The 26,215-nt window shown below is 45.9% G+C and overlaps 1 protein-coding gene across 1 annotated transcript in view; it reads right to left on the bottom strand.

Moving 5' to 3' along the window:
* Positions 1–12,009, bottom strand: part of MFSD2A (MFSD2 lysolipid transporter A, lysophospholipid) — a 40,858-nt gene extending 28,849 nt beyond the window's left edge. The window contains exons 1-3 of the mRNA XM_054999282.1: positions 11,755–12,009; positions 2,962–3,087; positions 1,461–1,585 (exon numbers count right to left, since the gene is read on the bottom strand). Coding sequence (XP_054855257.1) covers positions 1,461–1,585; positions 2,962–3,087; positions 11,755–11,844 — 341 coding nt within the window. The 5' untranslated portion in view covers positions 11,845–12,009. The remainder of the gene's footprint in view (positions 1–1,460; positions 1,586–2,961; positions 3,088–11,754) is intronic.
* Positions 12,010–26,215: the final 14,206 nt, after the last annotated feature.

The following is a 26,215-nucleotide window of genomic DNA, read 5'->3' on the forward strand; positions in this document are numbered from 1 at the left end:
GACTGGGTCCTAAGAGACCCAGGTTCAAATCCCCAGGAAAGCATGCTGGTCAATCTGAGGCCAGTCATTTCCTCTCAGTCTAGTGTACCTCACAGAATTGCTCATCAGAAGATAAAACGGAAGAAAGGAGAACGATGGTGTAAGCTGCTTTTGGTCTCCAGTAGGGAGAAAAGCAGGGTATAAATACCTAAATAAAATAAATGAGCCCTCTTCCATATGAAAGCCTTCCAGATAGTCCCAAGTACAGGATTTGATCAGAACGGTTACCACTGATAAAGAGAAGGTCAAACATTATAGCATACTAATCAGTTCCTTCTTTGGGTAAAGATTTAACATGGGGGGGGGGTGCCAGCAGCACAGGAGAAGCAACTGTGGTGGTCTTCTACTCTGAAGAGAAACAAAACCACCAGAGGAAGAGGGACGTGTACACACCAATGCATCTCTCCTCTGTAGGCATTCTCCTCCCCTCCTCAACGCTTGTAATTCTTCCAGAGAAAACGGTAGAACAAATATGCTTCCTCCACACCCAAAGTGCAAAGAGTACTAGGGAGAAGTAAAAGCAGCCAAAGCGGAGGCGGCACGGACCCAGATTTCAAAAGATGGATGGTAAAGGGCATGCAGCACAGCCTACTTTGAGCCAAGACAGGCACTAAACACTGTAGAGCATGCCCCCCCCAAGTTCATAGACTAACCACCAGGTTTGATCTGAGAGGAAAACTTCCCTTCTCTCTTCGCAAGCCCAACTCATCCCACAAAGCCTGAATCCAAGTAGACTCACAAAAGCTTAAACAGTTTTCCCCTACAGCATAAACCAGCTCTTCAACCTGCTGCCACCCATCCAATGGTTGAAGGCCACGTTAGCCCAGATTATTTGTTTAGCACATTTTCATCCTGCTCTTCCCCTATAGAGCTCAAGGTGGTGTGCATCCATTCACCCCTCTTCTATTTTATCCCCACAGCAACCCTGAGAGGTTGGTTAGGCTGAGTGGGTGAGAGTGACTGGTCCAAGGCCAGCCAGCAAGCTTCCACGGCGATTCCAGGTCTCCTAGATCCTAGCGACTAAACAAAAGAAGTTCCCAATGTCCAAAGACACTGTATTTTATTTAGGAATACCTAAATAAAATAAATGAGCCCTCTTCCATATGAAAGCCTTCCAGATATTCCAGGATAGGGCTGAGAAGATTGAAGCAGACCCAGTTCTCAAAGCCTAGAGCCCCACCCCACCAATATATGCTCCATTCTCCTGACAAAATTTCAACAGAACTGGCCTTCAGACCTCAGGCATGAGATTGCCAGACCTCCACAGGCAAGGGCCCCACAGGGCAGTGCAAGGCGTGTCTAGAAGCAATGGTGCACAAGAACCCACTGCATTCACAAAGGAATCCTAGCAACATACAAGCCTTCTCTCTACTTTCACTCTCACAGGTATTTCTCAAGCATCTCCGTCAAGCCTTTCTTACCAGGGCATCAGGCGTCCAAAGCGACTCCATGAGGTTTTACTGATGAAGAAACCCACCAACGGATCGGTGATGGCATCCCACGCGCGGCCCACAAAGAGAATGATGGAGGCATAGAAAGGGTCCAGCTGTTGGAGAAATGACACTTAGGCTGGAGGCACAGAGTGCATCCCCCCCCCCACAATGCGAACCATCAATTGTGCTTTGAGAGCGCCTAAGATGAATGCTGGAATCTTTTGGACCGCTGGTCTGTCAAGCTCAATATTGCCTCCTCTGACTGGCAGCTGCTCTCAAAGAAAGTTTTTTCTTCCAATGCCTGCTCTCAGATCCTGTAATTGGAGTCGCCAGGCATTGAATCTGGGATCTTCTGTATGCAAAGCAGATCCCTTTCTCACAGTTGTTCTTGCAAGGTTGAGTATGCAAGATTTCCCAGTCCACCAAGCAGGTATGATGTTCTGCCAAGCCAGCAGCAACACTCCCGCAGCCTGCTTCTTGTTTGCACGCCGACGCAGGCAGCAAAAGCCAGTCACGATCCAAGTTTAGCTTGGAAGGTCACAAGTGGCACAGGCCTGATCCAAAGAACCTGCAGGCAAGCCCTGATTCACCCACTCTTGCCAACATAGCCAGAACTCTCCGCCAGGAGCAGAATGCCACCAAGACACCAAGCTCAGAAGGTACAGTTGTGTGCCATCTCAAGACAGCAACAAGTTCTGAGCCTCAAAACACACAGGACTGGCTTGATGCATATCAGAGGTTGTATGTAGTAAGACTGGTCTATGATGCCTAGAATCACACAAGTTATTTCATGCCTGAAAGGAGAGGGGTACTCCTGCGGGAGGAGCATGGAGTGCGGTGGGTGGACAGAAGAGGATCCTGCAGGAAGCGGTGCCAGAATCTTTCTCCCAGAGGCTTGGAGGCCTGCTGACATCCAAACTGGCTCTCTGCCATTCCAATAACAGGCACAGCTGAATGGACAGCCAGGCTTAGAAGAAACACACTGCAAGGATTTGCGGCTTGGGGCATTCATCCAACAGTGGAATCAGATCTGGATGTCCGATAGTGCTCCAATAGGTACAGGAGGCCCACCTGGGCCACATCAAGAAAGTAACACAGGAATCTCTGGTGATCAGAAGGTCAGAGGGGGAATCACTTCATTTGATTCTCATAAGCAGCATAGAAGGAAGCAAACCTGTTGCGCTGCTGCACCACTGCAAGTTGCACAGATTCACGTATCTAAATGCTCCTCTATGTCACTCACATACGCACTTGTGGATTTCTTTTGCAAAGACAACCATCGAGTCATTGGTTTTTGCAAGAATTAGGGCTATGTTTCGAAGGGGGCCGGAGTTCACATTTTTGAAAAAAAAAAAAGCACTTGATGTTAATCTGCCCATGCCAGAAGTGGGCTGCCCTCAAGTGGACTGCAGTAGCCACTCACACATGCCTGTTTGAGCTGCCCCTGGTTTGTCCATCAACAGCAGTACACCTGAACAGCAGGACTTACCTGTGCCACATCTAGTAAGTAGATCTGCAGAAAAAATCCCAAGGCACAGCCAGTAATCTGGTAAGGGGCTCCACCAATGGCATAACATACTTTACTGCATACTGATAACTTTCCTCTGTTTTCTCTCTGTAAAAATTGAGGAGGAGGGAGAAAAAAAAGAGAACAGGTAAGACCCAGAATAACTCAGTACTGGTGATACAACAAGCAAGTTTTTTCTAAGACACATTAGCAGTACTTAGCATGCAGCGGCAGAATCCCCCACAAAACCTCACTTCCATCTCCTTTGTCCCAACTCACACACATACAACTAGAAATTGGTTGTATTTCAACAACAGATGATGATTGGGGAAAGGGAATACACAGGGGCCATTCTGTAGAAAAAGAGCTGGAGGAACTCATTAACATTTCTCATTAGCATATGCCACACCCCTTGCCCTCACCAGAAATGTGTCATTGGCATAACTGATTTGCATATGCCACACCCCCTGACATCACCTATTCTGGCTGTTTTGGACCCAATCCTGGCCATTCAGAGCCGAAATTGGGCCCAAAATGGCAAAAAGGGAATGAAAAAGGCCGAAAAGGGGCCCAAAATGGTCAGGATCAGGCCGCTGCTGAGTGGGAGAGTGACCCACCACCCATCAGAGGCCCGATCCGGGGCATTTCGGCCCCAATCCAGGCTGAAACAGGCCCAACATAGCCGAGAGTCAGGTGGGTGGGACCACCTGTCATGTGACCTCTTTGGGGAACTGCGTTCCTGCACGTTCCCCCTTGAAATGAGCCCTGGGAATATATAAGTTAACTATTTCACTGCTAGTAAGACGAACATTTTAGAAGCTTGAAGTAAAACAGATCTCATCCCACACCCCCCAAGCACCGCTAAATAAAATCATAGCATGCACATCAGTGAGGCCACTAGGCAGTGTGCACCGATGGGAGAGCAGCAGCAAGGAAGGGGCCATTCCCAGCCCAGTACCTTATAAGCTGGAAACAGACTTGAGTCTAGAACGTTCAACGTGCAAAGCATTCTTTGGCCAGAGATGCCGTCCCTGACTGCACTTGATTTAAGGGTGTTATTTGTTTACTTTTTGAGTCTCATGGAGACAGCTAATAAGCAATATAATAGGACCAGAGTTACAAAAATCTGAAACAAAATACAAAGTAAAATCAAAAAGAGTCCAGTAGCACCTTTAAGACTAACCAATTTTATTGCAGCATAAGCTTTCGAGAATCAAGTTCTCTTCGTCAGATGCCTGATACAAAGACTGGTCAAATACAGAAGAGGAGGAGAGAGAAGAGGCAATTAGGGGGAGGAAGGGGGAGGGTGCAATCAAAACATTCCTTTGCTAGTATATGTAAACATCTCCTTTTAGTGTGTGTATCAGTTGGCTTCAAAGGAGTTTGCCCTGTTAGTTTGTAGCAGCCAAACAGCTAGACCATCCAATTCCAATGCAGTATGAGCCAAAGAGATCTGTGGTTCCCGAAAGCCCACGCCAGGTGCCACTGAGCTCCCCCAGACCCCACCTCTGTAAAGGAAATCTGTTACCTGTGGTAATGTGATAACCATTCATAGTCCCTATTCAGTCCCAGCTTGACAGAGTCTTTGATGGAATGTCCTGGTAGACTTAAAGGTCGCTGTAGTTCAACAGAAACCTTTCAAAAACAAAATCCAACGGGAGGCTGCTGAACTGGAATTCATATGCAAATTTGACTCTGTCAAGCTGGGACTGAATAGGGACTATGAATGGTTGTCACATTACCACAGGTAACAGATTTCCTTTACAGAGGTGGGGTCTGGGGGAGCTCAGTGGCACCTGGCGTGGGCTTTCGGGAACCACAGATCTCTTTGGCTCATACTGCATTGGAATTGGATGGTCTAGCTGTTTGGCTGCTACAAACTAACAGGGCAAACTCCTTTGAAGCCAACTGATACACACACTAAAAGGAGATGTTTACATATACTAGCAAAGGAATGTTTTGATTGCTCCCTCCCCCTTCCTCCCCCTAATTGCCTCTTCTCTCTCCTCCTCTTCTGTATTTGACCAGTATCTGTATCAGGCATCTGAGGAAGAGAACTTGATTCTCGAAAGCTTATGCTACAATAAAATTGGTTAGTCTTAAAGGTGCCACTGGACTCTTTTTGATTTTGCTACCACAGACTAACACGGCTAACTCCTCTGCATCTATGAAAATACAAAGTATTTATTTATTTACTCCCTGTCTTTCTCCCCTACAGGGACCCAAAGCAACTGACAGCATTATCTTCTCCATTTTCCCTTCTCAACAACCACCCCGTGAAGTAGGTTAGGCTGAGAGGGTATTACTAGGCCAAGATCACCCAGCCCGCTTCCATGGGAGAGTTGGGATTTGAACGTGGGCCTCCCACATCTTCCTCCGACACACTAGCCACTACGCCACACTGGCTTTCAGTGACATAGTATGTTCCACGCAGAAAATGGTATTGCATAATAGCCAGCGCTTCCTGATTCCGCAACCACCTCTTATTTCAATTCATTATCATGCGCTAGGAGAGTGAAAGAAAGCCGCCCTCACTGCAAGGCCTCAAGGGTGCTAGAAGGGTTACCTAAGGTCATTTCCAGCAACTTGTACCCTACCAAGTCAAACGCAACCATGTATTGCTATATCCAAGCGACTCAACAGACTGCACTGCCTGGGAACATAGGAACAGCAACGTTATCAAGACCACTGCAAAGGGGTAGTAGTGTTAGTGTGTCAAAGCAAAATAGAAGAAAGATCCAGCGGCACCTTATGTTGTTAGCCTTTCAGGTGCCGCTGGATTTTTGTTTTGCCAACAGCATGGCAGGATGGTATTCAGCTTGGCGCAAAGAAGCCACCTCAAGCTAAATCCAAAAAAAAAAAAAAAGAGCTTGCAACCTTGACTTATGAGCCACTTAGGTCAATCAAAAGATACCTAAAGCACTCCAGTGTCAGCCCGATGAACAGCTCTGCTGAGCTCAAAAGCTTGCACAAGGTTGTATTTGATCAGTCCCAATAAAAGGCATTATATGGATTTTGTTCTTGTTTCCGGACTTCACAAAGTTGTACAACTTATTCTTTTTCAAGGATGTCTTTTGGGGGGGACCAACATGGCAGCCAGGCATCCTTTTAAGCGTTTCTTCTTTTTTTAAAAAACGCAAGGAGCAGACGGGGCAGAGCCCAGATGTTCCTTGGAGGCCATCCAAGCAGTTTCAGCAACATCAGCGTGTATCAGCCAGGGACAGGCTTGCTTTCGATCACTGACTGCAGCAGAGCTCCCAGCTCATCTCCCTAGCAGAGGTCTGTTTCTTCCATTGTTTGGGGGCGATTAGCCTCAGACAGGCAAGGCATTGTGCCAAGGGGGGGGGGAACAGCCTGTTTCAGAAGCTGCGCATGCAGCCAATGGCCACCCCCATTAGATTACACTCCGTGCTGTTCCTACCCAGGCTGCCAGCTAGGCCATTCCACAGTCTCAACCATTTATTTCATGGCTGTTCAGGAAGAGAAAACGGAAACCAGCAGAAGGGAAGTCTAGAACAGGGGTTAGCAACCTTTTATAACTTTATAAGAGTCAGACAACACTTAACATGCAGAGCAAGAGATCAATAAAGAGCCAGTATAAGAAGCCCATTTGCATAACTGAAAACTTGCAACTAAGCAGGAACTGATGTGTGAATTAATAATCTATAACGTTTCTGCAGCCCGAGCACTACCTATTGGGAATCTTATGAAGGGGCGCAAGCGAGGTCTCACAGTAAATAATAAATATACACAGGAGAAAACGGAGTGATTGTTTTAGTGCAATGGCATAGATCTGCGCGTGGCTTAAATTGTTCCCCTCTCTTCTCTTTATATCAAGCATCCCTAAAACTGCCCTTTAGTCCCATTTAAAACAAAAATCCTTTGCCTACCATAACCTTTGCATATTGTTTATTCTAGCATCCTAACAATGCCTCCAAAGACCTTAAAGATATTCCATTTTTGCTTTTCGAAGAGTCGTATTTTTGAAGAGCCATCAGTTGAAGACGCCTGACCTAGAACGACCTCTGATAACTGAAGTGCTATTTTCCCGGATTAAAACTAGAGGCACATTCCCAAAAGGGAAAACTGTATCCCAAAAAGGTTCGTTTGTGAACGTAAGATTAAACAGGAGTCTTTAAAGTACTCTTTAAAAAAAAAAAGTCGAACATTAATTTCCATGGAAGAGAGGCCAGGAACACCTATTCAAACTTCCACATTTCTGGATGTGTCATGGATCTTGATAGACCTCCTGATTGGAAGGAAACCTGCACTAAGGAGTGACTCATACAGAATCTCCATTTACATAATTTTGGCATGACTGCATCATAAGTGATGCATTAAGCCAATCATCTGACGCAGACAAATAGCAATTACCCATTCCCATGGAGATGCAGTCTTGCAAGGAACATTTGACCATGCTCTTCCACGTGGCACACTAACCACTCTTTCAGAGGACTCTAATGCATCCAAAGACATAATCTGGATTCAGCTCCAGGGCACCGACTGCCATTTCAAGCGCTGTTCTGAATTCAGGGCTTAAGTATGTGATTATTTCTCCTACAGCTCTCAATCCCCAGGGGCTGCAAAGAAATTTCAATACATGCCCAAACCACCGCCCCCCCAAATCCACCATAAAAAAAGATTGATTCCCAAAACCGACACTGAGATTCCAGATTAACAGCTTGGTACAGAATTAAAGTTTAGCCAGAAAAAAGAATAAGTCATTTCCCAAGCATTTCCTCAAGATGTTTAACTGTAGGCCTGATTTGTTTTTTAAAAGTTATCTCAATATACTGAAATTACATTAAAAATTAAAATAAACGGAAATGAGAATATGGGATATTCAGCAGACGAAGAGACTCAGCTTTCATTTTTAAGAAGCAAGATTCTAGTTCCCTTGGAGGCAGAGTTTCAAAAATATGTGGGCAATTGCAGAGAACTTTTTAAAAAGGTAAAGGTAGTCCCCTGTGCAAGCACCGAGTCATTACTGACCCATGGGGGACACTGCATCGTGACGTTTTCTTACGGGGTGGTTCAGGTTGTGAGCAGAGCTTGGGCTGCACTACTGCAGCTTACCACTCTGCGCCACGGGGCTCCTGGAGGCAGAGTTTCAAAAATATGTGGGCAATTGCAGAGAGAACTTAAGAGGGAATTAATAGGGGTGGGAGGTCAAGATCAATCCTCTACTTTTCTCCTTGCTCTTCTGTAGTCTGGAGCCACATCTAACAACCCGCAAAAAAACTTTTTGAACCAGCCCTTAACCTGCTTAACGAATTGTCCAAAGCATCTGCCAACTGGATTCCAGCACCAGTTAGCAACCCAATTCTCTAGAAAAATGGTTGGACAGTTTGAAAGCTATTGAGAGCAGCAAGAGGGAATGGAGGACACTGTGGGGTCTCTTGCTGCACTTGAGGGCCCTCAAACCAGATGTGGCTTGCCCACGCTGGTCTACAAGCACCAGAACATGGTTGAGAATCCTGGGCGAGTTTGCTTCATTCATTCAGGCGCTTCAAAAAAATGGGGGAGCAGCACAACCAATACAAGCCTGTGGCCTTAGCAACAGGAAAAAACAAAGGTATTATGCGTAAAGTATTTTAAAAATCCCATCCTGGTAAGAACTCATAGCTGATCAGTTCCTGGTGAAAAGAAGAAACGGAATATAATTGTCTGATCAATCATACTCAGTAAAACTCAGATTTTAAGATTGGCTCCGTTGCCAAAGATCTCCAACTTTCTTTCCCATCACTAAACTTTCCAAGTTCCAAATGATCTCAAGACAGTATCAGTGTTACCCTTCATTCTATGGTCAGATGGACCTTGACACATGCTGTGTGGGGTCTCTAACCAGCCGACGAAGCACGGACAAAGGCAAAGAACCAGAGTTTGGTTCCTCACCTTAGAGCATTTGTAGGCTTTCATAACTGTTATTCCTTACTTGCATTCTACTCTATACCAACACAGATGTTACTGTAGTAAGCACATGATTTCTCTGGAAAGGAGCAATTCTTTTTGCCACTAAGATCATCTGCGACCAAGCGGTTAGGTGTTCCTTAACACCCAACATTTATACAGCACTCCAGTGTTCATATCCATCAGCAATACTCTGTAAGGCTGATTCCACACACATTGGATAATGCACATTATCAATCATTTGAGGTGGATTTTTTGTTCCGCACACAAAAAAATCAGTTTCAAATTATCTATAAAAAGGATTGGAAGTGCATTATCCAACGTGTGCGGAATCACTCGCATTATGAGCCCCATCCTGCAGATGGGAGAGGACAGAGATTAAAATCTAAACAGTTACCAAGTATCACGTAGTAAGCCCAAAAAGAAAGTGTAATTTGACCCGGAAGGGATATGAGGTGACGATAGCGGTGGGAAATGTTCTGGTTTCCCACTATCTACTGCTACACTACACCAAGCTTTTGCTTCTGGGAGGAAGTCAGTGCAAGATTAATAGGGCAGCTTCTGAATCTATAAGCAAGTCAGAAGTACGAAAAGATGCGCATAGGTTCATCCCCAGTTCAGAACAAGAACATGGAAAGTGGGAAATTCAGAGATACGAACTTCCATATGTCATAGGCAGAGCCAGCCAAGTACAAGCAGAGAGATTCAAAATTAGTGGTGCAAAATGAAACAGCTGCCAGTTTAACAGCACAGCTGCATCTGTGGGAAGAATGGTGGAGCTGGCAACAGAGAGGGAAGGGAGGGGCTGAAAGGGACACGTAGGCCAACTGCTCCAGGGCCTCACATGCAGGAAGCTTCCCGGCTACCACCTTCCTGGAAAGCAGAAATTACTCTCACCCCATCCAGTACAGGAATGAAACTGCTAAAGTTCCAGCCACCCCATCCTACGCGGCTTCTCTGGTACTGCAAGAAGAAAAGCAAGTTGTTGCCAGCTCTCCACCTTGCCTGCTGCCCGACACAGATTCCACAGGCACCTGTGAGCCTCGGTTCCCAATCTGACAGCATTGCTTGTAGAAAGACAGCTGGAGAAGCCGTTCGGGTGGAGGGTGCTGTTGCCCTCCACCCTCGCCCCTGTTTCAGACATGATCCTTCCTAAGGAGGCATCACATCTCTGGCCTGTTCCATGCTTCTATGCATGATCAATGTAAAGGGTTAAACGGGTCAAATGTACCCAAGCATGCCTACAAAGGACACAGATCCTTCGGATGAAATGAGAAAAGGTGACTTTGATCAGCTGAGAATTTTTTTAAAAAGCAATATACCTCAAGAACCTTTGTAATTGTTTTATAACTAGCTATTTAGCTGGGAACGCACACAGGTCTTTAAGCCTGGCGAAGAAGCAAGCCACACCATAACTGAAATGCCCGGCTCAAAACCATTTATGAGATGCTTGTTCTGTTGCTCTGCCAAAAGCACCTAAAAATACCACATTAGACGTTTTGGCACAACTTCACAGTTACGAATGCCCTTAATTCATTCACTCTCATGGGAACCCTCCAAGGTAGATTACACTCATGCTCCCATTTTATAGACTGGGGAAACTGAGGCTACAACCCTAACTGCCTTTACATGGGAAGCCAGGCCCATGGACCTCAGTCGGATTTACATGTTTACAACTGCACAAGTCTCAAGGTTAACCGTTGCCAATGTCACCTCCCCATTTTATTTATATAGTGTCTCTCTTGGAGACATCTCGTACGACACTCTCCTCAAAGTCCCCTTCATCTTTCAGAGTTGCTTGCCCTGCACGCACAACAGCCATAATAAGACACAGACTCCGTTACGGTTACGACCCTGTGCGTTTGGAGCAAGACCCATCGAAAACCGTGAGGCTTACTTTCAAGAAAACATGCACAAGAGAGCGCTTCAAAAATAAACAGGCAGACAAATCTCTTTGAATGAGCCTTCCTAAAGATGCTCCAAAAAGCAAACCGACTCCACCGAGTTCTCGGATCGGATTTCTTAAAGGAGAGTTATTTTAAAATGGGGTTTCTTCATTCTTCCTTCCTTCCTTCTGCTGCTCTCATTTAAACGAAGGGAAGCAAGAGGGGATATTTGCCGGCTGGAAGCCAAAGCGCGTGCCCGAAAAGGGGACGCGGCCCCTTTAAGAGAAGTTTTGCCCCGGCCTCATGAATGAACTTGGGCGCCCGTTGGAGCCCGTTTCCTACTCCAGGGTCGACGGGCGGGGGGAGGAAGAGGCTGAGCCCCCCCCCCCATCGCGACCCCCGGCTGGGAGTGGCGGGGGACAGGCTGGGAGCGGAAGGAGACCCACCAGGCGCCCGAATCCCGCCCGTGCGTGTTGAACCCGAGGCGGCGCAGCCCTGCACGGCCAGGGGAGCCGCCAACACGTGCCAAGCGTCTCCAATTCGGCAGTTGGAGAGGGCGCTCCGCCGGCCCAACCAGCCCCTCTCCCCCGAAGACCGAGGAGGCGCCTTATAAGGAAAGCGCCCTCTCGCCAGCAAGGGGTCGAAGCCCCAGTAGGCGCCCCGATCCGCAGCGGGGAGAGAAAGGAGGCGGCTTTCCTTTGCGCGCCAGGCCTCCAGAGAAAATCCTTTTCGTCCCGAACCGAGACCCGAAGTGGCTTTTTCTCTCTCTCCCCACCTCCGCCTTAGAACTCGACCCCGCTTCCTCCTGCCCCAGCCACGCGCAGCCTCCCGCTCGTGCCTCCTCGGAAGCAAGCCCCAGCTTCGACGGGACTTCTGCCTCCCAAGCCAAGGGCACCCTAAAGGGAGCGTGCATTCCCGGGGGGAATATCTGCCGCTGGCCCCAGATACTTTGCTCTCCCCACCCCGGGCTTTCTCCTACCTTGGGACGTATCAACTCCTCTTGCTTTAGGATGCTCTGCTGTAAGAGTCCAGCCGCCGAAACGCTTTCTGCGCCTTCCCCTTTGGCCATTGGAAAAAAAAGAAGACGAAGAAACTGGATCTCCCCCCTTTTTTAAAACAAAAACAAAAACCTTCTGGGCTGCTCTTTTTCTCTCAATCGCGCGCGCGCTCCCCCTTTGCGGCAAAAAAGAAAAAGAAAAAACTTCAGCTGCGAGCGCGCACCAGAAACGGCGGGCGAACTCCTCTTGCAAGGCCGGGGGGAAAGCGCAGCGCAGCACCAGACCGCGAATGAATGAATGAAACTCGAGGTCCCGCGGCGGCTGATTGGGTTTCATTCCACGCTACCTGCCTTGGCCCCGCCCCTGGACACGCCCTCTGCAGTGGAACGCGCTTGGGGCAGAGAAGGCGGCTCCTCTTTTTGGGGAGGGGGCGGCGCGTCCTTAATGGAAACGCTCGGCATCCGATTTCCCGGAGCCAATCAGCGGCGTCGGCGCAGCAAACTCCCCCACTTTACCCCCGCCTGACATCACGCCTGGGCTGAGCCTCCGCTTGCCGAAAGCGGAGCGAGATCTCCGGGCTCAGGCTGCGCTAATTTTAGCTCGTCCACCTGCTGCGAGCTTTACCTTGCCCGCCAGACTAACCTGCGCGCATCTGAGCTTGCTCTCATCCCATGGGGTGGGGGGCGGGGGCGGGTTGAAGGAGCTAGAAATTGCCAAACTGGACCCAATCCCAAATTCCTGCTCAGTCAATTAAAGCACACTTCACTGGTTTGTTAGAGTGCCTGGGAAACTTACTGAGTGACCTTGAGTCAGTCACCTGCTATCAGCCCATCCTACCTCACAGGGCTGTTGAAGTGAGGATAAATTGACAGAGAGTGGGCTCCCACTTTGAGTCCCCACTGAGAAATAAAGCAAGGTATAAAATACGTACAGGAATCAAATAATGTCCTCACAGGGTCTCTTTTACAGTCCCAGTTAGCCAGTCTCAAAGGGTGCACCTAAGTCTCTGCCTGAGTCCGTGTTCTGCCCTATTAGGAGCAGTGAATCCACACAGAGATGGTTCAAGGTATTTGACCTCTGATGGCTGAGAGCCAGGTGAGACACTCCAATGCACTGAAGGTTCCTTTCGCTGTGCCATCCCAAGTAGTTGTATTAGTGGCTTGCAGAGACGCTATTGCATGCCTCCAACAGCGCTAGTCTTTAAGGTGTTGCTGGACTCCTGGTTATTATGACTCTTCTCCCAGGCTTCCTTGGGAATGCTTGCATGGTCAAGTCACTCTCAGAGCAGAGATCAGATGGCTTGAGCCTTCCCCTCTCAGACTGGCCAGAATATACATATATGTCTTGTGGCACCCAGAACACTGTCAGGTGTTTTGAGGCAGCAGCTTTTGCGGGCTCCAGGCCTCTTCCTCCAATGCATGAAACAAAACTTCAGTAGAGTAAAAGAAAGAGGCTGTGACCAGTGGCTGAAAGGTGTTGTGTGGACTGAATGGGATGCCAGCTTCTAAGTGGGTCCCTTCGCTGTCCCTTTAATATCAATCAGCTCTGCAGCGATCATCTGGTTATGTGCTTGAGCTGCAGGCCAGGAAAAGTTTCAGCTGACGGTTTCCACTCATCAGACCTCTATTAAAAGGACAGAACCCTTTTTTTTCCTTGGCCCACTGGAAACCTTACATCATGTAAATAAATAAATGCACATCGCCCTTTCTTCGCCCAGCTTTGTTTTATCCAATGTAAATCACCCTTCTGGCTGCACTTTGCCCCACAGGCAGGAAGGGAGGAGGAATATGTGAGGAGGAACTGGTAAGTGTGTATTTTCACCTAGCTGTTCTGGGAAGAGGAAGAGTAACTACAGCCATCCCAAACCCTTCTTTTTTACATGGGAGAAAGGACTAGCACCTGCCACCCTGCTATTTGAATTCCTGGTACGTGCTATTTGTTTTGTTTTAAAAGCCCCCAGTGGATTCTGATCACCAGTCTCTGGCCTCACATACTACCTTGGTGTACCTCGCTCATTTTTATGCCAGCCTTCCTCCAAGGAGCTCAGGACACTCTCCTTTGCCCATATTCTCCTCACAAGAACCCTGTGAGGTAAGTTAGGATGAAATATGGTAATCAACCTCCAGATGGTGACTGGACTTTCCTCAGAATTACAGCGGATCTCTGTAGGCTCCAAGCTACATAGATGTTCCCTTGGAGGAAAATGCAGCTTCTGAGGGAGGGCAGACTCTACGGCATCACATCCTGGCCAAACTTCCTCCCCTTCTTAGACTCCACCCTCCTTAGGCACTGCCCCCACACTTAAGTTTCCCAAGCTCGAGTCCGCAACTTTGGGCTGAGAGTGACCATTTGTCTGAAGGCTACACAGCAAACTTCTTGGCAGGATGGGGCTCTAAAGCTGAGATTCTCAAATCCTAGCCTGATAATGTAACCACTACACCACACTGCCTTTTGGTTTCTCTGGGCTATCAATGCAAAGACTGTGTTTCTCCAGAATTCCCTCTGAATTGTGGAGGTCTCTTGCTAAAGGGGGAGTGCATGGGACCTGCTCAGAGCACAAAGAGCATATGAAGGTGGGCCATTTTTATGCCTTGCCTGTCCTTATCTGTTTACAGTCCTCTCCCAATCATTTTCTTTGTCCACAGCAGGCAACCAACAAATTCTGGACATGGTCTGGTTGTGTGACTGCTGATCCCAGGTGCTGAACTCGGCATGGCATGCTGCTTTGTCACTCAAACCTGGATCCATGCAAGAAGTGAGATCATCTTGAATGTGTAGATATCATCCACAAAGGCACAATGCGATTGCAGAAGGACATAACTCTCAGCAGGGCAGTGTGGTGCAGTGGTTAGAATGTTGCTCTGGGAGACCCAGATTTGAATCCCCAATCTGCCATGGACACTCGCTGGGTGTCTTTGAGCCAATCGCTCTTGCTCAGCTTCGCCTATCTCACAGGGTTGTTATTGTGGGGATAAAAAGGAAGAGGGGGGAGCTATGTCATAAGCCACTATGCGTCCCCATAAGAAAGAAAAATGGGGTATAAATATCTAAACAGATAACTATCATAAACAGTTGGAGAAGTAAGGTTTGATATTCTACTGAAAATTTGGGCAACATTTGCTCTTTTTTCTGCCTAGGGTGGCATGGCGTCCAGGGCACTGAAGAGGCTGAAAGAAACGTTGAGTGTTTACGCCTGATAATTGCACCACAATGTGTGTTATGTGTACACAGTGTGCATATTTTTTCTAAACATCTCTGAATGCTTCACTACAGTTGACAGCATCAGGAACAATTCAAACTTGATCGGTTCCCTGCACTGAAAGCAGACAAAATTACAAACATAACATGTGGGCTGTCATCTGCCGAGACGGCGTATGCATTCTCAGCATAGTTGCCTATGGAAAGCTGCAGTTGGCCATAACTTCAAACTGTATTTCTGCTCAGACGGAAAGTAGATCTCTCTGTGGTGGACACCTGCGTCCAGGGAGTTCTCGAGAGAAAACGTTTCAGAAGTAGATTCTCATGTCTTTTAAAGGAGGAGTTCATAGCCTTGTTTCCTCTTCTAGTTGCTAACTTTTAACTGCGTCCTAAGAAGACTTTCCTGGAAATAAGATCCATTGAATAATGGAGGATCTATTGACTTGCTTAGGATTGCTCTGTTTGTTTTCACGAAGCTGGCAGCTTACGCTGGATATTCCTGAGCATATGTAAAGTGTCCTTTATTTGAAGGGAGCTTTCAAAGAACGTAAGAGCCCTGTGGCGCAGAGTGGTAAGCTGCAGTACTGCAGCCCAAGCTCTGCACAGGACCTGAGTTCGATCCTGGCAGATGCCAGGTTCAGGTAGCCAACTCAAGGTTGACTCAGCCTTCCATCCTTCTGAGGTCAGTAAAATGAGTACCCGGTTTCCTAGGGGTAAAGTGTAGATGACTGGGGAAGGTAATGGTGACGTCCCCCCATGGGTCAGTAATGACTTGGTGCTTGCACAGGGGACTACCTTTACCTTTACCTTCAAAGAGCAAGATGCATCTGGCCATGACCTAGTAGCTTTCCTGTCTGACGGGGGGGGGAGTCTCTTTGCAAGGTTTTCCAGAGCTAAGTCCCTGCCCCCCACTGCTTAGTGGATGAAAGATTAGTGGATCGATTAATCAAGTAATGAACTAAAATTCATGCAATTAAAAGTACTTCTTTAATTGGCTGATTGTTCTACTGAAGGAACAACTTTAAAATCCCAGCTGCCTGCTGAAATTGCAAGCTTTGTCTACACACCAGAGAGGTCAACTAGATTTCCAGGATGTGACCTTTCAAGAGTGGAGTGTGTGACTCTCGAAAGCTCACACCCTGGAAATCTAGTTGGTCTCTAAGGTGCAATTGGACTGGAATCTTGCTCTTCTACTACAGACCAACACAGCTGGCCCCCCTGAAACTCTTTGTCTGCTCAGTCACCCAATCCTGAGAAGGCTTCCTGCACATAAATTAGGAACCATGTGCATAAATTGGATGTGCATGCCCCAAACAATGCATGTCTGAGAATGTGGAAGCTATCCGCTTGTACTGCATGACATTCAATGAGATGTTTGTTTCAGTGTGCACCTCCACCCAATGAGAGTGTGCACATGGGAAGTCATAGTCAACTGTGCAGGGAGGTATTAAAGCTGATTTGCTCTTATACTCCTGCTTCGACAAGCAGTTCACTGTCTTTATATCAGAATGACTTTATGGATTCGAGGGTATCTTAACCTAAGGGAATCTGATTCCTTGAATAAAAGGAATTTGAGCACAAGAACTCCAGCGGGATGGGGGATTTCATTCTAGAATATCCATGACAGCTGAATCAGAGTGCAGGAATCCGGCAAAGAATTTCTGGGGAATAACATGACTCTGGGGCCTCTTTGGATATAAGTCCTCTGCAAGCAAGCTATCACATTCTATGCATTTTGCACCTGTCGGGGTTTAGAGGTCAAATTCTCACATTTGGTCACATCAACTCTTGTATGGTGTCTGAGTTTCCATATGACGTCACCTTCATCTAACACCAAAGTTGTTCCATCAGCTGACCAGATCTTTGTTGCAAGACAGATCCAGATGTTCCTTCGGACAAGAGCTAGGCGCCGTTTCAGTCCAAAGAAGAACTCCAAAACAGTACGGAGAAAATTTTGAGTTCAGAAATCTGACTTCATCTCTTGGAGCAGAGTAGAAAGAGAAGGAGAAGACCACACCAATCTTAATTAGAATTCTGTTTCCTATGGAAACGGCCTGTTTCTTCCTGGCCAACTGGTGATGGGTGGTACAAATGTGTGTGATATTGTCAAATTGGGAAATCCAGGAAATAACAGCACATTGAGGAACAAGCTTTTTTTTAAAAAAAGTAAGGGTAAAGTTTCTGAAACTTTCCCCCCACAGATGGCCACATGGGTTCCAGAGAAAAAGATCACTCCATTTTGACATCCAAGTTTTACATGTTGCTGTTTGGCTTGAACAGTCAGTGTACCAGCAGATATAATACACAAGGAAAAACATTTTCTGTAACATCAGTACCATATACTATAGATCAGGGATGGCCAAACTTGCTTAATGTAAGAGCCACACAGAATAAACGTCAGATGTTTGAGAGCCGCCAGATATGATGCACTGAAATGACTCCAGATGAGGAAGTGGGTTTGAGGGAGTGTCCTGAAAGTGATATCACAGGAAGGGGTGGGTTCCTGGTGCAGTATGTTGGAAGTGACATCATCGGAAGGGGTGGAGCTTGGGGAGAGCCATCACCTGACCTTTGACTTGGAAGTGACATCACAAAAGCGACGTCACATCCTTGCTAGGCTTCACCCTCAAAGTCCCCAGATATTTTTTGAGTCAGACCTGGCAACCCCAACATTTTTACTGAAAACATGAAAGATATGGAAAGGAAGAAGGAAGGAAAAAAGGAAAAGGGAGGGAAAGACAAGGAAGGAAGGAAAGAGAAAGAAAGAAGGGAAGGAGGGAGGGAAAGACATGGAAAGAAAGGAGGAAAGGGAGGGAAATAAACTGGACTAAAATAAAATGTATGGCCACAGCGATGCTCAGAGACCTCTGGGAGCCACACAATATGTCTAAAAGAGCCACGTGTGGCTCCTGAGCCACAGTTTGGCCACCCCTGCTATAGATGATGTCACTGTGGCCTTCACACAACATGTTGAAGGGAATACTAGTTTATTTCTTGAGCAGAATTTGGGCATATTGGATGCATCTTTTGAATGCTTCAGCACATATCTAAATCTGGAAGGTCTCCTACTATATGACCTTCCCTTTCAACATTATAATCATTCTATTATTAATAATATTTCTTCCATCTAATGGTAAAGCAGGTAGCTCATGCCAATCACAAAAGAAGCAAAACCAAGCCAACCACAGGCAAGGCAAGTTTGTTTGTTTGTTTAAATAGAGAACTTCCCAGGTATATTGGGAAAAAATAATATTGTAAATTAAAAACTGCCCTGACGTGAATAACCCAGGCAAGTCCAATTTTGACAGATCTTGGAAGCTGAGCAAGGTCGGCCTTGGTTAGTAATTGGATGGGATACCTCCAACCAGGGGTCATTTGGTAGAAAAAGAGCTGGAGGAACTTATTAGCATAACTCATCAGCATATGCCATGCCCCTGCCATCACCAGAAGTGTGTCATTAGCATAACTGATTTGCATATGCCACACCCCCTGACATCACCTATCCTGGCTGTTTTGGACCCAATCCTGGGCACTCAGGGCCAAAATTGGGCCCAAAATGGCAAAAAGGGATTGAAAATGGCCAAAAAGGGGCCCAAAATGGTCAGGATCAGGCCACTGCTGAGTGGGAGAGTGATCCACCACCTGTCAGAGGTCCGATCCGGGCCATTTCGGCCCCAATCCAGGCTGAAACGGGCCAAAAATGGCCGAGAGTCAGGTGGGCGGGGACCACCTGACGTGACCTCCTTGGGAAACTGCTGGAACTGCATGTTCCCCCTTGAAATGAGCCCTGCCTCCAACAAAGACCAGCATTACAGAGGCAGGCTATGGCAAACCACCTCTGTTAGTCTCTTATCATTAAAACCCCACCAAGGGTTGCCATAAATCAGCTTTGCCTTGATAGCACTCTCCACTACTATAAAAACTAAAACAGTATATTGAGGACTGAGCAAGCTTTGGGGGAGACAAGGTGGTGAGCAGTTGAGAGTCAGTTCAAGGGAAAACAAAACAGGGAGCCAGGGATGAGGTGGTTCTATTTTAAAACAAAAGCAAAGAGCTTGGTGAGGAGAGGCAAACCGTGGCCTCTTCCTGTGCTTTACCTCACAGTGTTCCATTTGTTCCATCATTTTGCTTCCAGCCAGACTTGCTTCCATTATTGGAACAAGGCTGGGAGAAAACTGATGAAAGATACTCACCCAACCCCTCTAATGCTGTTAGTATACAGAGACAGCAACATGCCTCCTTGTATCTACTCATAAGCAAGCATTTTAATTGCCTAAGATAGTGCTTCTTTCGCCCATCTGTTTGAGCTTTGGTGGGGAAGATCCCTTGGTGGGAAAGGTTACTATCTCTGTGAGCTCACCCTCCCTAGATGGGATGAAAAATTGTTACCGCTGGAAATGTTTTTTCCCTTCCCACTGAAACTAATGGAAACAAAACATTAAATTAAATTACAAGATAAAGAGGCTGTAATACTGAATCGAATTGATCTGCAACAAGTTTTTTATAAAGAGCCCAAGATCCAGGATGATTTGTTTCCAGCTAGTTTCATGACTGAAATTACAATATTATTTATTTACTCACAAGATTTTTACCCTGATTTTCTGTCCTCCTAGAGCTACCAAGGTGGCTAACAAATTAAAACAGACAAATTAAAATCTCATCTTAAAAACCATTAAAACCAACACACAATCATTAAAACAATTTAAAACCAGAGTTAAAAATTAATACAAACACCAACAGTTAAAACATTAGGGAAAGAGGAAGGATCACTGAGGGAATGCCAAGCAAAAGAAAAAAAGTCTTCACACACTGGCAGAAGATGGCAGCAGAAGGGAACAGGCGAATCTCCCTGAGGAGAGAATTCCAGAATTTGGTTCCACAATGGAGAAGGCTCTCTCCCAGGTTGCCACCTGCCTATAGTCAGTCCTTCAGGTATGTTGGCCCAGACTATAGATGGTAGATAGATGGTGTTAGATCGTAGTCCCTTATTTCATGTTCACAGACCAACAGGTCATAAGCAGACAGGTTCAGGAATTCAAAGTACAGAATGATACAATTCAATAATAATGGTTAACCAAATAAAAATGCTAAATACAAAGTATAAAATATGGCATTAGGAGAAAAAATAATTAAAAAACATAGATAAACATTTTGCCACAGCAAGAGTTATGCTCGGGTCAGTAAGCCATACATGGCTTTAAATGTCAACACCGGTACTTTGCATTATACTTGGAAACAAATTGGAAACTGGTGTAGATGAGCCAGGACTGGAGCATATTCCTTGTGACCCACTCCTTTCACCATCCTGGCTGCAATATTCTGTGCCAATTAGTTGCTAGTGGAATTCTCTGTAGTACCAGACCCTGAAGTAATGTACAAAAATAATAGACAATAACAGTCATTTAAACTAATGCAATTCACAAAATGAAACATAAATTACATCATTGTAATTTGCATCCTGGGCCGATTCCAGACGGGCACAAATAAAGTGAGTGCTTTCGCTTTTTCAGCAACAGCACTCGTAAAAACCCGCAATTTCCCGTCCCAGCTTACTTGCGGTCCATGGCGCTCGGTTGCGCTATATAAGCGGACGGTGTGAACGCAGTATGGCGGGTTTGCACACTTCTGGACACTTCATCGCCGCGGAGAGGCCCTCCCCTTTCCCTCCTTCCTTTGCTGGCCGGCCGGCAACAATATTCCCTTAATTTTTTTTTTTAAACCGGGTGCAATTTGTGCAGTCGCACGTTTGCACACATCAAACTGCGCAAATGCGCACAAATGCACAATTGCACAAAAGTGCACAAACATCAGCGCTGCGTATTCGCATACCTGCGCATTTGCGCATTTGCGCATTTGCGCAAAACACGTAAAAAGATTTTTGAAAAAAAAACGAAATGCGAACCAATGAAGGCCCCCGACGTCAACTGTGACAGGGAGGAAACAACCAATCCCGGGTACCTCAGTTGGCCGTGCGAACATCCGGAAGTGGGACGGCACGGTACGCTGCGAGACAAAGCGGATGGAGACGAAAGTGAACACGTGGCTGGTAAGCGATTATTTCCGCAGAAAAACTGCAATTTCTGGCCATCTGGAATCGGCCCTGATAAAAACAATTTAGGGCCAAAGAGGAGGAAGTTCCACAGTTCTTTCTTCTGTTGCTTTTTTTTTAACAGGAAAAGCAGCTTTAGGGAGGAGGAAACAGGACATAGAAGATGAGCAAGAGAAGGGACTCTTCTTAACCCCTTTCCTTCCTTCTTTTGTGTGCTTTCCCACTTCACAGGGGGAAAGATATAGGGAATTGGCTCTGTTTGGTCCACAATGTGAACTGAAAATCTGGTTGACTTTAAAAAGTAATTTTAAAGCTGCAATTCGAGCAAGTTTCATTGAAAAAATAGGACTTACTTCCAAGTAGACCTGCTTAGGATTGCACTGCAATAGCATCCCCCTATAGTGAGGTGATACTTTCTAGGAAGATGATCCCTTTCTGTTTAGGAATTTAATTATAATGCTTGCATTAGAGGTTCTGCATTCTGGTGCTAAATTGCCACTTACCAGTAACTGTAAGTTCCGTGTGTCCTCTGCTAAGTTTGGGAGGAGAGGAACAATTATGCCTTTTGTATGCCTGTCTAGAGCATTCCTCCAGCATTCCAGGGCCCATAGAATATCTAAGTGTGTATGAAAACACTGCTAATAGGGGCAGCAGAAAGAGGACATTCCTTTGGTGAGAACACACAGCGAACTTCTGTTTGTTTCTGCAAAGGCCACCCAACTGCACTTAAGTTTTCAAGTTTTGGTGAGAGGTGGTGTAAACTTGAGGTAAACCTGACTTGATTTATTTAATTGGAAGGCTAATGCTAGGGGTCATGGACTTGCGCGCAGCATTATTACAAATATGAACATTTCCACATCATAGGCAAGTTACATGCATGATCCAAAAGGGAGAAGATGTTGTATTGAAGTGGGGAATCTCCTGTTTCTTATATCCCGAATGCATTGTTTCCCTTTGCTCATGAGCAAAAGCACAAGAAAAAATTTCGGCCGCATTTGGATTGGAAATTGGCAAGATTAACTCTAGAGACTGAGTAAAATTGCCCTACAGGGAATTGCCCTCATCTAGAAGTGAGCTATCATCTAGGGATCTCTAGTCTAAATAGGGATTTCCCAGGTTAGAACAGATTTTGGTAGTGCGATCAACCTTCAGGTGGGGCCTGGAGTCACAATGCTTCAGAGATCAGTTCCCACAGAAGAAAGGGCGGCTTCACAGTTCCAAAACTCTGGTATACCATTGAATATAGTAGAAATTTGAAGTCCTAGAGCAACATCAATTCTCCACTCAGCTCTGTCCCCTCTCAAAGCTTTGCTCTATCCAGTTACTGCCCCCAAATTTCCAGGAATTTCCCAACAGGGAGTTGGCAATCCTAAATTTTGGGGACAATGTGAAAGAAACTGACAGGAGGTTTGTGTAAGGTGTAAGCTTCTTTCCTGAGTGGATTTTATAGACTAGAGCTCCTTCCACACAGAGGCTTTGCTGCAGTTTTGTGTCTGAACTGGAGTGTGTCTTTTAAGAGTAAGAATGCCACCCCCCGTCATCACCTTTCTGTGTTTTCTTCCACTTTACTGTGATCTCTTCCAAATCAGTCTTGGTACAATCATTTGGGAAAGATCTTATGATCTTTTGGGCAGGTTCTCTGGAGAGGCAACACAGAAATTTTCAAAATAAATAATATTACAGTCAAAACACAGTTGCCTGACTCTGTGTGGGCAGGAAGGAACACATCTTTACAGGTCTCCTGTATGAGTGTCTTTTCCCGTTTCCTATCCTTCATCAGCCATCATTTCTCTTCCCCCCATTGCCATGTCACTGAAGGATTTCTTTTAATAAAATCAGAGTCTAATAATAATAAAATCAGTGTCAATGACTAAATGGGAAATTGACACACAGTAGCAAATGTAATTGACCTATTTATATAGCAGTGTTTCTCAACCAGGGTTCTGTGAAATAATTTAGCGGTAATCAGGGCTTTTTTTCTGGGAAAAGAGGTGGTGGAACTCAGTGGTGGAACTCAGGACTGCACAATGACGTCACTTTCGGTCAGATGGAACAAGGGAGGAGCTTTTAAAAGTTTAAATCGCCCTCGGTGAAAAAGGTCACATGGCTGGTGGCCCCGCCCCCTGATCTCCAGACAGAGGGGAGTTGAGATTGCCCTCTGTGCTGCTGGAGTGGCGCAGAAGGCAATCTAAACTCCCCTCTGTCTGGAGATCAGGAGGTGGGGCCACCAGCCATGTGACCATTTTCAAGAGGTGCCGGAACTCCGTTCCACTGCGTTCCAGCTGAAAAAAAGCCCTGGTGGTAATTGAATTGCACTCCTTGCGATCAACTTTTTCTAGCCGGTAAACATTTTCATAGGTAGGGGTTCCTCAGAATATGAAAAATTAAGTCAGGGGCTCCTCCATGGAAAAAAATGTCGGTGAACACTGCTCTATAGCTTAAAATTGGTAAGGGACATACTGCTAGAACTTAATGCTATAGCAATATGACAAATTCCAATTTTTAAAAGCCACCTGGGGATATCGCAAGGAGGAGAAATGGAAGCTATAGGGGCGGGGGCTAGGGCAAGAAAAGTGTGGGGAAAACAGCCATGTGAATATTCCATTGGCATTGTGGATGCCTTTGCAGTGACAGCTGCAATGGAAAGTATACAGAAAAGTATTGCTCTCTGGATGCCACCAATGTTTGGAAATCAGGGGGAAGGGAGAGACAGCACTCCTCAAGGTGACTGTCAATGTTCTCATTTTATTATGCTGGTCTACCTCCAGCACCAACGCAAAGCTTTACCCTTTGCCCTGACACCTGGCAGAGGTGCCTTTGTGTACGGCCTCGTTCACCTTAGGAAAGGCTATGTGGAGGTTCCTGTGGAATAATGAAACTGTATGTGTGTGTGTGTAACAGCAGATATCTCCTTCCTTGCCAAGGAGTAAGACTTGAAACATCTGAGCCACATTTCAACCTCTGCTCCATCAGGCCACCTGCATGATGTCCAAAGGTTCTGGGACGTGCAGCCCCAGGGCAGAGGTAGAGACTGGAGTGGCTATCCATCATAATGTGTCAGAAAGATAGCAGCAGCACTTGCTAGGATCCCTCATAAGTATGCTTGGGAAGGAGTCTGGCAATGGCAAAACATCCTCACTGCCTGATAGCTGTTGGGGGAGGCCCCAGAAAAGTCCCTCTCTTCCAGAGCTTGCTATGTTTGCAGGAAGTGAACGGTCGTGAACCGGCCAAGAATGTTAGCAACATGCACCTCAGAAATGTCCTCTGTGGTTTTTGACATGTCTCAGTGGGAAAGGTGGACTATAAATATAGTAAAATAAACAAATCAATTTTACATTATATACATACATATACATTATATGTTCAAGGTGAGGATTTGACATCTTGACAGCACTATTTGGGTTCTATGAAGAGAGATGCTGGAACCAAATAGTTACACACAGGCCTGCTGTGAAAACCAAATCTAACCTGGAAGCCCAAGGGTTTAGTGGAAGCAAGGGGAACTGATCTCTGTAGTCTGGCGATAAGATGTAATTCTGGGAGATCTCCAGATCTCACCTGGAGGTTGGCAGCCCAATCCAAGTTTCCTCTCAGAATTGCGGTTCCTTTGTTGAGCAATGTGCAGCATACACTGAGAGGCTGTAAATGCTGTAACAGGGACCCAAATGCTGTAACAGGGACACAGCACAGGGACCCAAATTCTTCTAAATGCTGCATACATTAGGCACATTAATTTCTTGTACTTTGCATACATTATTCCAGGGGTTCCCAAAGTGGTGCCCGTGGGCACAATTGAGCCCAACAGACATTTTCCTTGGTGCCTGCCAAGCATTTTTAGAAAATGGGTGGGGCCAAGTGGAGCTTTTGCAAAGCTTGGCTTCTGATTGGCTGTTGGACTATTGATTAGTAGTGCAGATGTTTAAAAACATTGCTTTGGCAAAAACTGCTTCCACAGCACAGGGATCTTCAATGTGTGACTGCAAGTAAACTGTAGCAGCTATTTTGTGGCAGTCATTTTGTTGCTGAGCTCACCACACCGTGTCAGAATTCCAAATGTGCTCACAAGCTCCAAAAAGTTGGGGACTCCTGCATTATTCTGTATTTTAAATTAGTTTGCAAAATTTCCTCTGGCTGTATAGAGTAGGAGAAAGAAATTCCCTAGACATAGAGGGACTTCATGGTGAAGTCTTCATCCAAGCATTGGAAAGTTTACTGTTTTCTGGATCCAAACTTGCAGCAGAGATGGCCCACACATATTCAGCATCTTCGAACCATAGAGGTCAGAATGTTGCTTTTTTTTTTTTAAGTGATAGCTGAGATCCACAAAAAACTGGAATTTGTACCCATTGATTGCCATATGGGCCATTTCCACACTGCTTACCTTCCCTCAGAACGACCCGAAACATCGCGCAAAAAATGCGGAAGATCTCATTTTCTCGCGCGAGATTTGCACGACGTCGCACAAGTCTCACGCAAGAAAACTTGATTTTGTGCAATGTTTTGGGTCGTTCCAAGGGAAGGTAAGCAGTGTGAAAATGGCCATTTTGTATTGTTTTAGCATTTGTGTGGAACAGTGCTATTTGTACACAGCCCTTCCTATCCCCTGATCTTAGATGAAAGTAGGGTTTCATGTTTGTTTTGATAGTGCATTCTGCACATGCTGAGGGATACCATCTTCTTTATTACTCACATATTCCAGGGCCTGGACTGGGGCTTTCAAAACAGGTCTGGGCCTGAACACAGCCACCTTTTTGAGAATCAGAGTCGCTTCCAAAGCAAATGTGCGGCACTGACCTGAAGAGGTACACTTGGAGAGTAAGCTACAGATTAAAGAAGTTCAATGAGAAAGGAATGAAAAGCAAATACAGGAGTTCTGTGTTTAAAAAGATCCTTGTAGGCACAAAATGATATACAATTTACAAATGTGGATCACTTTGCAGTTACATACAATATGCACTTTGATACAAGTTCAACTTAGCCATCTTCACTCTAACCATAAGGAAGTAAGGGTCGGACCATTTGAAAAATTGGAGGGGAGTCCTGGGACTGGGGGCCATGCAAGAGACACCAGTAGCGCAGCAAAGCAGCAGAGTGGCATGTATTTGTGTACTTTCATGTTCTTCAGGGCAAACCTGAAGGCTAGAAACTTGTTTTTTTAAAAAAAATAATAATAAAATAAGGAAATGCAATTATTT

This window comes from Eublepharis macularius, chromosome 15, assembly GCF_028583425.1.
Source record: "Eublepharis macularius isolate TG4126 chromosome 15, MPM_Emac_v1.0, whole genome shotgun sequence".
NCBI lineage: Eukaryota > Metazoa > Chordata > Lepidosauria > Squamata > Eublepharidae > Eublepharis > Eublepharis macularius.